The sequence below is a fragment of the Alligator sinensis genome, unplaced genomic scaffold (assembly GCF_000455745.1).
Source record: "Alligator sinensis unplaced genomic scaffold, ASM45574v1 scaffold448_1, whole genome shotgun sequence".
NCBI lineage: Eukaryota > Metazoa > Chordata > Crocodylia > Alligatoridae > Alligator > Alligator sinensis.
Genome location: NW_005841870.1, coordinates 1,453,384 through 1,465,425, shown reverse-complemented (window position 1 = coordinate 1,465,425; position 12,042 = coordinate 1,453,384). Strand labels below are relative to the sequence as shown.

The following is a 12,042-nucleotide window of genomic DNA, read 5'->3' as shown; positions in this document are numbered from 1 at the left end:
CGCAGCTCAACGCCGCGGGGTCCGGAAGCCCAGCCTCACCCAGCCACGCTGGCCACCCTCCCACCTTGCTGGGGAACTGCGCGCTGCCCAGGCGCCAGCCCGGCGCCGCCTCCACGAAGCCCAGTTCCACGCGCGCGCCCATTGCCACGCGCGCTCTGCTTCCGGCCCGCGCCGGAAGTGCGGCGGCGGCGCCTATGCGTCATAGTGCGCCCGGCCTCCCCTCAGGCCGGAGCTGCGCCCTTGCTAAGTACATCCGGGTTCTCAGAGCGGAAGTGCACCCGACCCTCCGCCGCGAGTGCGCCGTGACCAAGCACCCGCGGCCTGGCTTCCCCCCACACCGGGAGTGAAGTGGGAGGGAGCGCCTCCTGTCCGGTACGCGCTGTGCTGGAGCCAGGTTCCGCGCGTGGGGCCGCCCCTGGCCCGGACTGCGCGTTCCGCCTCTCCTGCTGCACGTGACACGTACCGTGTCCTAAATGCAGACCGGCCACTTGTGCCAAGTGATTCGCACACTCAGTCGGACTCCAGCTGCACCGTGTTTGTGCTTGGCAATGTTTAAAGCCTGGAGCTGCTTTGTATCCAACTTTAATTTGAATGTGTAGCAGGGCACCTGGCCGCCCACACTGGGGCACAGGAACAGAGCACATGACCCCTGGCAGCCAGTCACCTTGCCCGTTGCTTCCAGCCCGGGAAAGCAAGAGAGAGAGCAAAAACTAGAGCATTTGCTCTCATTTTAAAAACCTGCCTGGACACAAGGATAGGACCAAAAAAAAGAGGCCATGTCCGAGAAAACCCAGACACCTGGTAACCCTAACACACACCCGCACACACACTCACCAGTTCAAGCAGCCTCACTGATGAAACATGCAGCTAAAGCCTCATTCAGCAACAGAAGTGCAAATCACTTCACACTGCAAGGCCTGGCCAAACAGGTGCTGCTTGCATGTGAAGGACCCCCAGCATGGCTTTGCCTCCCTTGCCAATGCTGAGGCAGCTCTTGTGCAGCAAGCAGGGGTGACTGACATGCTGGGTTCCCTCTTGATGCCAACTAGCAAACAGAAATCAAGCAATAGGACAGATGCAGCCTCTTGCCAGGGGTGTGGGACACCTGTTGTGAAAGAGGAGCAGAACAACCATCTCAGACACACAACAGCCTGCAACCTGCTTTTCTAAACTGTCCTTTTTAATGTTAAATCTTTAGATCCCTGTTACAGTTACGTACTGACGAAATACTTTGAAACCAACCATGTCATTGTAAGCTTAGGAAAGTACTTAAGTAGATGTGACTGTATTTTTTCTTTAAATATATAATCCAAAATATGTAAGGTTTAATTTATTATTATTATTATTTTTTAATAAAAAGGTACAAATGTCATTCTAAACATCAGTGCTGACAAAGTTCCTAACTGGTGATGAAAGTATTCCACCTGGAGAACATCCATTCCCCTCCCCCTTTTGCATACTCAGAATTCCCAAAATGGAAAGGACCAGATGTGTGCTCCTGTGGCATCCTACCCATTTTCCATTTCAGGACTGTTCAATGTTTTTTGCAGCTTATTCTGTCCACAGTCACCATGTAAAACCATTTAATATTAAAGTCTTGCAGTCACAGGTTTTATCACAGGTATCCTGGAATCTAGGGATGAAAAAAAATAGTAGTAAACTGTATATATGGACAGCTAGAATATTAAAAGCATCATTCCGTAAAACTCCTTATTCTCCATAATGCTTTTTATTCAAAACTAGGTAACAGCAAAAAAAGGTTTAAAAAAAGACAAGATGTGGTCATTTATGCAAGCAAAAACATGTAACTGGCTTACTTCCACTCAGAGCTCATGAACACTTTTATTGCATCTACCATAATGAATTACCAGAAGTGATGTGTGATTTTTCTTAGGAGTTAACTATGATTTTCTCTCCCAAGTACCCTATTTACCCACATTCAAGATAACTTTGAATTTAAGATGACCCCCCAATAATTAGATTCTATACACGGAAAATTTATAAATTTGGTATAATTCTCTCTCAAATTTGCCATACATTTTTCCCCAGAAAGCAGCAGTGGGGGTGAAAGGGACGAGACCCAAGAGGCAGGGGACTTGCCCCTTTCCTGACCCTCTCGCGCCTTGCCCCTCCCCCAGTACCTGTGTCTGCCAAGTGCCTGCCCCCCCCCCACCATCTCCCGGTTAAATTCTTCTGCTGCAAAGAACCCAGAAAGACCCAGCGGGGTCAGAATGTGTTTGACCCTGTGGATTCCTCATTGAAATCTCTGTGTTTATCTGCAAGTTGTAAAGCATGTATAAGTGCTTGTATGATGTAGCACCCTGACTGAGAATCACTATGTTAGTCTTATAGCAGTAAAAGACCATGCTTACCTAACATGTCAGCTGTTTTATTGAGGGCATCTTTCTTTACAGCGTATGTCACACCATTGGTCCTAGATCAGAAAAAAAACCAAACAAAAACAGCAAGACTGTTACTCTTTTGGAATTGAATCATTAATAATTGTCATTATTCAAATTATCTATAAAATCAAATTTTAACTCCTTTTTCCCTTAATTGCATCAATATTATCTATGTCCTGAGCTCCAGAAGGCCTACTGATGATGCGCCATGGATATTTTAAACAAATACTACTGAAGGATAGTTTAAATTGTAGAACATTTCCCCGCTTCTTGTGTGTCTCTCTTCCCAATGCTTACTAGCAAGGCAGACTGCTAAAAAAATTAACTGAAACAGTTCCTTGGCAAATGTAACTCACTACAAGCTCTAATAAGTTGCAAGAATTTACACCAGGGATGTCCAACTCACCCCAGGCACTGGGCTGGATCTATGGGGCTACATTCAGGCAGCATGGAGCCAGGGGTCTGCATCAGTGAAGAGCCAGGGCTGTGAGGAAGCACAGGGCTGAGGCAGGGCAGTGGGATGGAGGTGTAGGCATGCTGCTCCATGGAACTATGTTCAGGAAGCAGCACAGAGCTGGACCCAGGTGCGTGCAGCAGCAAGAACAAGGAAATTGTCACAACCCAAAGGTTTTTGTTTTTGTGTGCTTTGGCACTGCTAAATTGTTCCCGCTAAATTGCAGCTTCTTTGCACGGTGGAGTTTTCTGCTGCAGAAGAGAACCCCGGTGCAAAAGAATTCCCGCCACCAGTAGCTTTCTTTGCAGGGTGCATTTCTTTGTTGCAGCATGGAAATGCACGTTGCAAGGAGTTCCCGCCATTTGTATTTAAATTTGTGCCCCACTATTGGCTGTTTCTAAATTATTCACACGTGGCGGCTAGTGATTGGCTTGCTAGCCGTATAAAAAGCTTGAGTGGTTTCCGCCCAAGTTGAAGGACTCCACGAACACCAGGAAGAGGAGACTTCATGCTGCGTGAAGATCTCTAAGCGCTGTGGAGCCTATCGGACCCAGCGCATTTCAAGCAGGCAACAGGGGTCTGATCAGCCTCTGGCCTCTCCCCGTCGCCGATAGATTCCTAGACGTATCCCTCCCTGCGCGCAAAAGAACCAGACCCACGGAGCCTAGCAAACTTCGTGTGAGTTCAGCTGGAACAACTGACATAGTTGTTCAGACGACCGGACTACCTCAGAGCACAAGTTCCACGAATCCTAGCAAACTTCGTGTGAGTCTATTCAGAGCTCTTCTGTACGAGTACTTTCTTTGGTTGACACGACGGGCTCGCATGTTTAGAACCTTCAGCCGGATTGGGCTAGAGTTCGCGAGTTTAGAACTCTTGTCCGCCTCTCTTCTTTCCTGTCTGTAACTGCAACTGAAGCAAGTTTTCCTGCCTGCACCGCGACCATCTTCGGTGTAAGTAAAATAATCTTTAAATCAACCACTATGCCTCCGTGACTAATTCTAGCCCGTGCGTTCCTTACCGCCCCGCGGTCCCTTCTGACCCCGCGTGCCCGGGCTGCTGGCCACAGCCCGCGTGCGCAAAGACGGGTCCGCATATTGCTCCCGGCTTGCACATGGCGACATGGACGGGATCAGGAGGCGGCCCGCACAGAAATGACTATGGATGGCAGCCCCCTGGCTCCATGCCACTGTCCAGCCATAGCTCCATGCTGACACGTCTCCAGATCCATAATGCCTGAACACAGCCCCATGCAGTCACGTGCCCTGTGCCACTGCCTGGCGGTCCAGAACTCTGACTGGTCAGCAGTGCCATGGCAGGCAGCAGTGTGAAGGCAGGTACATGGCAGGCAGCAGTGTGAAGCCAGGCACATGCACTTCCACTATCCCACCAGACTGCAGGTGGGCCAGATGCAACAGTTCCTCAGACTGGATGTTTGACACCCCTGGTTTAAACTAATTTGTTTCAGTTGATGATTTATCTCATAAGCATTTTTTGGTGTCGTCACAACTAGATGTTATGAAAAGAACAAGATCAGAACAGTACCTACTACATATTCTTTCCGAGTGGTCTACATATCGAAACTAACGCATTCTCACCACATCCCTGACCAGTAGGGAAGTTCCAGGTTTTACAACTTTTACACAAGTGTTCTGACTACAAGCAGGTTGTTGGCTATCTTGAAATCTGAGGGTTTGGGTTGAAAAGTCACCCAATCAGACAAAGTCACAAAACAGAGACTGCCTGCTCCCAGTGTGCTGGGTAACTTAATGGTTTATAATGTACAATTTGAAAAATGTCTGTTAGCAGATTCTTCATAAATGAAGGGCTAAATGTGCCTGGTGAAATACTGCACATTGTGGGAGTCCCTTTCTTCCCTCTCTGCTCCTGAATACGATAAGAATCTCATAATATGTGACCGTGTCTACGCATGCAATTAATGCAACTGAATATACTCCAGCTCCATTTGAACCAGAGTAAACCGGAGTAATCCTGATGTCACCATCTATACATCTGTTTACGCACAGTACTTTACTGAACTGCCAGATGCTACCTGTATCTGATGGGACTAACCAGCAATGCATTAAATTAGCCTACTGCATCCTAACTGCTGCACACATTTAGACAGTGAGACTTTACTCTGCAACAATTTAGTCTAATGCACAGTAACGTCTCATGTAGACACGCCCTATGTGTACATTTTGTACATTATACATTTTAGGTATCACACTCTTTTTGAATAACATTAACTGATTTCAAGTTTTACTAACTTGCCACTTTTTCTGTTCAAAGTCAGATAATTTAAGTGTAACATCCAATTAACTTGATTTGTGATGTTAAAGCCAAAGTCAATACTCCAGTGAGATAAGGATGACCTGTTTATGCTGCCCATAAAATTTCTCTTAAAAAAGAGATAGATATTTGAGCATATTACAAAATGCATGTGTACAATGAACACAATTCTGTTTATCTGAATGTCCTGCCAGGGACCTCCAAAACAGCCAGATAAGGGGTAAAATGAAGGAGGAACCAGCTACAGGCATTGTAAATTCCCTATTTTGGGTTCCACAAGCCACATACAATGAAAAGATGACATCAAGCTTTTAAAAGCTGCAGATCTTATTTCAGGAAATTACTGTATTTACCCAAATCCAAGATGACTTCAAATTTAAGATGACCCTCCAATAATCAGATTCTAGAATATGGAAACTTCATGGGAAAATTCTAAATGTGTTACCATTTTCCATGTCTAGAATCTAATTATTGGAGGGACATCTCCCCCACCACCACCACCACCACCACAAAGCAGCAGCCAGGGGCAAGGGCCAGACCCCCCACTCCTTGCCCCCATGCCTATGCCTGTTCCTTGCTTCCTGCCTCATTTGCCGCCTGATCCCCTGCTCCTTGGCCCCTTGTGCCTGCCCCCTGGTTCCCATCTACATCCCACACATCCCCCCTACACCCCACAACTGCTTACCTTTTGGGAGCAGCTCTAGCTCCAGCACAGTCAGCAGTGGCCCCAACCAGGGGGGAAGCAGTGCTGGCAGCTCCAGGCCCAGCCAGATTAGGGCCAAAGGGATCAGAGCCAAAGGTCAGAAGCAGGGGAGTGGGGAGGGCAGGCAGCAGGGGAAGAAGGTAGGATGTGTGGCCTCCTCCATGCTTCCCCCCTCACCCCAAGCCACACACCTCTGGTTGTCCCCCTCCCCCATCGCACAAACCACCCCAACAGCTCAGCTCCAGCTTTGACCCCAGGCTGAAGCCAAAGGTGAACCACCACCAACCTCAGGCAGCTACTCAAATCTAAGATACCTTCCCTTCCCACACCCCATGATTGAAGTAAAAATCTTGTTTTGGAGTCAAGTAAATCTGGTATGTTGGATGTCATCTTTGCATATTTGCAGGCCTGTTACAGTAATGCAACATAACGAACATTTGTGTCCACATACCCTAGCATCCCTCTGGAATTAATGCGGTTCTTACACATCCTAGATTCCTTGCAGTACTTACGTTTTCATTTTGTCCACGACACGTAGTCGCACAAATGCTGATAAGGCATTTTTCTGCACATCAGAAGACAACACCTCGTAACACTGAGAGCTTCCTAGAGAGAAAGCAAAAAGGCAATAAAAACTCTGCTCGTTACCCATCTACGAACTGTGCGTAAGGTGTCACATCTCTACCACACGAGATACATACCTGTCTCGAGAAGCGGAAAAGCAAAGTTACGGATTCCAGATATCATCTGCTTCTCAGTGAAGGCCTCCTTTGCTTCTTTTGAGAGGTACCTGCAGATTATCTAAGAAACATTAAGCATATTCAGAAATCTCTTCCTTCAGTTTAATTTGTCTTTAATTAAATGCATCTTTTAGAAATGGAAACATGGTATAATAAAGGAATAATATATCTTCGTAATAATCAGAATGGAAAGATTCATTTTTATTAGGCTTATATATACACACCATTATATGAAGCATTTTACATTTTAATGCTGTTTATGATTAGCAGTTAATAATAAGAACCCTAGTATTTACATCTAAAATTATTTAAGATCACACTGAATCATCATAGAAGCTGGTTTTTAGTCTCTGTGTTTAAGGAAATTGCTGAACCAGCAACAATGACCCCCATTTCAGCAGCACCTACTTTACGGATGGAAAAGGTAAGATACAAAAGTAGAGTCATACAACTTAGTGGAAGAATCAGAAATAAATCCCTGCCCCACCACATCCCAGGTCTGTGCTCAAATTCAGGGGCTGGCAACCTATGGCTCTATGGCTGGATCTGGCCTGCAACAGAGTCCCCTGCAGTTGGGGATTTGTGGACGTCACATTCCAGCAGCCCTAGTCCCCTTGTCAGCTTCACACTCCCTCCTCTTGTGGGCAACACCACTTCTGCAGTGAGGGGTGTTGGCATGGCCAACAGAACCCTCATGCCACAACCACTGACTTTTTCACTGCCAAATTTACCTTTGCTGATTGTCATTCTCAGCAATAATCAGCAGCTCCAGGGTGGGGACGGGATCAGAGGGTCCCTACACTTGGCAGCCATTGCATTAATCCCCAAGCTGCTGGCTGCACTGACACTTTGCCCCATAGCAGCAGCATCTCTCATAGCAGAGGTGTGTAGGGCAAGGGGCATGAGGCTGGAGGACCTGGGTGCCTGGGATGTGACCCTCATGCTGCCTGTGGGCAGTGTACCGGGTGGGGGATAGAAGTGCCTGCATGCAGGCACAAATGACAGCCTGCCATTGTTAAAAGACTGCCACCCCCTGCTCTAATCAATAGGTTACATTGCCAGAGGTGGACACTGGATCTGAAATAAAGAGCATGCAAAAAGAATAAAAGTGAAAGAGCTTAGTTTTTGTGGGCTTCAGGGAAAAAATAATTTCAATAGACACCAGTGGGGTGAAGCATTCTGACACAGGCTTTGGCACGAATTAGATCCAAACTCTTCTCCAAACATGTAATTACCTCCTGTATTTTGCATGCTAGCGCACTAACGGATTCACCAGCTGTTCCTCCTAAGGAATAATAATTAATCCATTAGGAGAAGGTTCCACAAGGAGTAGGGTATGTACATCCAGAGCACAGGTACTGCTACAGCCTTCTCTTCCTCTTTTGATTGAAGCAAGTATTAAACTTCCCTACTTGTTTTTGAGGTGCCTAAAGGAGGCCCTTCTCTCTTTATGCTGGGATCTGAGTGCTTGTTCCTTTAGATTTCTCCTTTTAAGTGAAACTGCACTTCACAGTGATATGCTTACCCACCCATGCAGAGACACTTAGATATGGCTTGTCTGTGAGGGAAAGCTATTGCAAAATAAGCTAGGGTAGAAAATTTAAAATACAGACATTGCGGAATGGAGCAGATCAGCTGTGCAATTGCGTGTTGTGAAACACATTTGATCCCTGGGCTGTTCCTGGCATGCAGCTGAGTTTAGCTCTTTCCACAGCAGAATAAATTAAACCACACCAAGGCATGCTTAGTGCAGAATATGACGAGCATCCACATGGGCCGTTACTGTGGGCATATTTGTGCAGACAAGCTCTAATCTATATTTCCAAATGGCATATTGCAAGGACCTAACATGGATGAAGGGAAGTGCCCCGTCATTTTTTAAAACATGTCAGGAGTGGGAATGAGCAAGACTTTATATGTATGTGAATTTACTACTGCTGTGCCCTTTGCTGTACTAGTACCAATTGCTAAGATGAGTGTGTGTGAGGGGAGGGGGCGGGGGGGGAGGAGGGGGACGGGTTGTATCACAGAAGAACCAGGACATTTGCCACTCTCTCACCAAAATATACAACCTGGGACAAGAGAGAAGTTTGTACAGAACTGCATACCTGGTAACTTTCCATAAAAGGCCTCAACATAGCTGATAGGAAAGATACTGCAGCGCTTCCTTTCTCTGCAACTAAGATTTCCTGTGCAGTGACTTGAATTATATCACATTTTGTGAGCAGAAAACATCCTTCTTCAAAGTCCTGGGGAAAGAAATGGTGTTACTGATACTTCTGCAACTTGGACAAGTACAATTAACTCTACTCATGAAAATTAACCACTTACTTACCTGAATGGATTTTTCAAAGGACTGAGCTAACACTCCCACATAATTTAAACAGTGGCTACAGCACCCTTTGGAAGTGTGGAGGACACCCGAGTCCCAGTCCCCATGGTTATTTACATATTTTATCTAATGACTGTTTAGTGTAAATTGCATTGTAGTCCTGGCAGCAGGGATCATAACCTAGGTTTCCCTTGTCCCAGAGGAGTGCCCTCACCACTGCCATGCTCCCTTTCCTTGTTCTCCCTCTGGTCCCAGGAGCCTTGCATTTCTTTCCACGCAGTGGTCTGGGTTCAGCAAAAAGGAGAAGACGAGTACACCTCAATGTAGCCCTCAGCTTGGGATCAGAGGATTCTCCTGAGAGCTTGAAGACACAGATTTGACTCCCTTGAGGTGGTCCTAGAACTGCGGTCTCTTGACTTCTTCAGCAAGTGCCCTAGCCACTAGCTTGTCACACTAAACAGTAGCCATCCACAGTAGCTTTCTTTCCCCCTTCAACAGTACAGGCAACCCCCGCTTAACGTGGTTCCAGTTAGCACTACTTTGCTATAGCGCTCATTTAGAATTGATACCCGATTCTGCTGAGCGCTCAGCTAGTTTCGCTAGAGGGCTCAGTGGAATCGGAGTTTCGGCAGGCAGGGAGAAGCAGTGGCAGCAGCAGCAGCGAGTTGGAGGTGAGTGAGTGGGCAGGCATGAGAGCCCAGGGCAGGATGGCAGAAGCGTGGACCCAGGCTGATGCATGGTGCCGGAGTGGGCAGCAGGTAAAGACAAGTGGCTGTAAAAGAGGGGAGGAGCGCAGGACCCAAGCCGGTGCCCGGGGCCTGCACCCAGGGTGGGAGGCAGGAGCATGGGGCCTGCGCTGGTGTGTGGGGCCCGTGTCGGGGCCAGTGGAAGCCCACACCCAGAGCAGGGTGGCAGGTGCACTGGTGCCCGGGCTGGAGCAGGCGGGGCGGGGGGAGAAGTGGCAGCAACAGAGGCAAGTAGCGCAAGCCCGTGCCAGTGCCTGGGCCGGCAGGGACCTGTGCCCAGAGTGGGGCAGCAGGAGCGCAAGGCCCGCATCGGTGCCCGGCAGCAGGGGCCAGTGCCCAGAGTGGGGCCACAGTAGTGCTAGTGCTTGGGCTGGCAAGTGGGGCCGGAGAGGCCAGCAGACAGGCGAGGGGATGGGGAGAGGCAGCAGCAGTGAGAAGCAGCGAGGAGGGTCTGGGCATGATCGTGGGACCCGTGCCTGCGCCCAGGGCCAGGGCCGGCGGGGGCCCAGAGCGGGGCAGCAGGAGCACAGACCTGGGCTGGAGCACCGGCAGGTGGGCCAGGGAGTGAGGAGAGGCAGCGGCAGGGCAAGCAGTAACCAATTAATCTCTATTTACATTCATTTCTATGGGGAAATGGGTTTCGCTTAGCGTGGTTTCACTTAACGCGCTCGGTTTTTCTGGAGCCAATTAAGAGCGCTAAGCAGGGGTTGCCTGTATTTTTGATGAAAGTGGCCATGGCTTCATCTTCCATGCAGAACTTAACACAATCAGTGCACACTATGTGCACTCAGAGAATACTTCCTTGATTAGAGCCCTCAGGCAATTTTGGCATAAGGACACAGTTTGTAACTCCCAAACAGCCTTAAACATAAGCTAGGTACCGAGCTGGCCAGCACATCTAAGATGGCAACAATTCTGAGTACATGCAGTGGCAGAATTCCACGCCCAAGGAAATTTAATGGAAAAGCAAAGGATGGCATTCTATCCTTCTCTGGACAGCTGGATTGAACATCTGGTTGTCTACATTATGGCTAGACAACCTTTTCTGGCTGCAGTTGAAATAGGTGGGCAGTGGGACCCAGCAACAGCTGAAGTCACCACTCCCTTACCCCGCTGATCCACAGCTCCCCCCATGTCTCCATGCCTTGGGTCTGACTGAATGGGGAAAGTGGGGAGATCATGCTGGGTCCTAGTGATGTGTTTCACAACACGCAGTTGCACAGCTGATCTGCTCCATTCCGCAATGTCTGTTTCTAGCCTAAGTGGTTAGGTAGGGGTTTTATAGATCACTTGCGCAAACACAAACACCTAAATTCTGTCTAAGCTGCATATCAGATGCTCAAGTCCTTTTTTTTGGATTTTGCCCTTAGAAGTCCATAGAAACTTGGTGCCCAATACCCTGTCAAAGACAGTAATAATGTAGAACGTCCTTATTTTGGCTCAAAAAAAAGGCTGTTACATTCACATTAGTTTTCCTACTCCTGACTAGCTTCTGGTAGTATGCCATGCCACTTGCATCTTTGTGGACACATGTACATGAGACACCACATGCGCAGTAGATTAATTCTACTGCGCATTAGTGCAGCACGCAAAAACCGTGCTACCTACTGCAAATTCGCATCACCTAAAATGTGTGCGCCGGCACTACTTCAGAGTAGTGCTGGTGTTACTCTGTATTTAGCTAGTACCTGTTATTATAGACACAGTAACCACCACGCATTAATGCACATGTAGATGTACTCAGTTAGAAATGCAAACAATGAATTAATAATTCAGGTCTAATGTGGTAAAAAATGTTACAGATGACATTCTCAGTGGCCCAATATATACAAATAGTTTTGGATTTAAGATATTGACAAAATTGCTAACAGCCTTTTCCAAGACATTATTTTACTCTCTCTCTGTCAAATATACTTCAAATCCTAAACTTTTCTGCAATCTGGAAAATGCACAGTATTTTTTCTAAACTCAAAAATCATGGAAAGTATTGCAAGGGCTGTACTTTGTTCATAGTAAAGATTTTAATTACTGGTTTTGGTATAAACTTTTCCTCCAAGGCCTGTAAAATATTATTTAAACCATGGAAGTTTCCATGGGTGTATTTGAACTGTGTGTGGTCACAGACTGATTTTTTTAATAGAAATTTGTTACGTACTTTGCATTTGCTATTTTTAAAGTTTGCTACTTTACAGTACTATTAAAAAGTGTTCACCAAACTCACTTTGTGATTAAAATCTACAATCTGATAAAAAATTGAGTCAAAACCTGAACTATTAGATGAATGGAAGTTTCATTGTTGAAGCAAGACCTAATTTTAGTATATGTGCTGCCGAAGCAAGCGTAACATCTAATCCTCCTTGTTTTTAAATACAG

The 12,042-nt window shown here is 47.0% G+C and overlaps 1 protein-coding gene across 1 annotated transcript in view; it reads right to left on the bottom strand.

Annotated features, from left to right (window-relative positions):
* Nucleotides 1-1,315: 1,315 nt before the first annotated feature.
* Nucleotides 1,316-12,042, bottom strand: part of GNPAT (glyceronephosphate O-acyltransferase) — a 48,595-nt gene continuing 37,868 nt past the window's right edge. The window contains exons 12-16 of the mRNA XM_025194869.1: nucleotides 8,700-8,840; nucleotides 6,553-6,652; nucleotides 6,364-6,457; nucleotides 2,373-2,434; nucleotides 1,316-1,633 (exon numbers count right to left, since the gene is read on the bottom strand). Coding sequence (XP_025050654.1) covers nucleotides 1,590-1,633; nucleotides 2,373-2,434; nucleotides 6,364-6,457; nucleotides 6,553-6,652; nucleotides 8,700-8,840 — 441 coding nt within the window. The 3' untranslated portion in view covers nucleotides 1,316-1,589. The remainder of the gene's footprint in view (nucleotides 1,634-2,372; nucleotides 2,435-6,363; nucleotides 6,458-6,552; nucleotides 6,653-8,699; nucleotides 8,841-12,042) is intronic.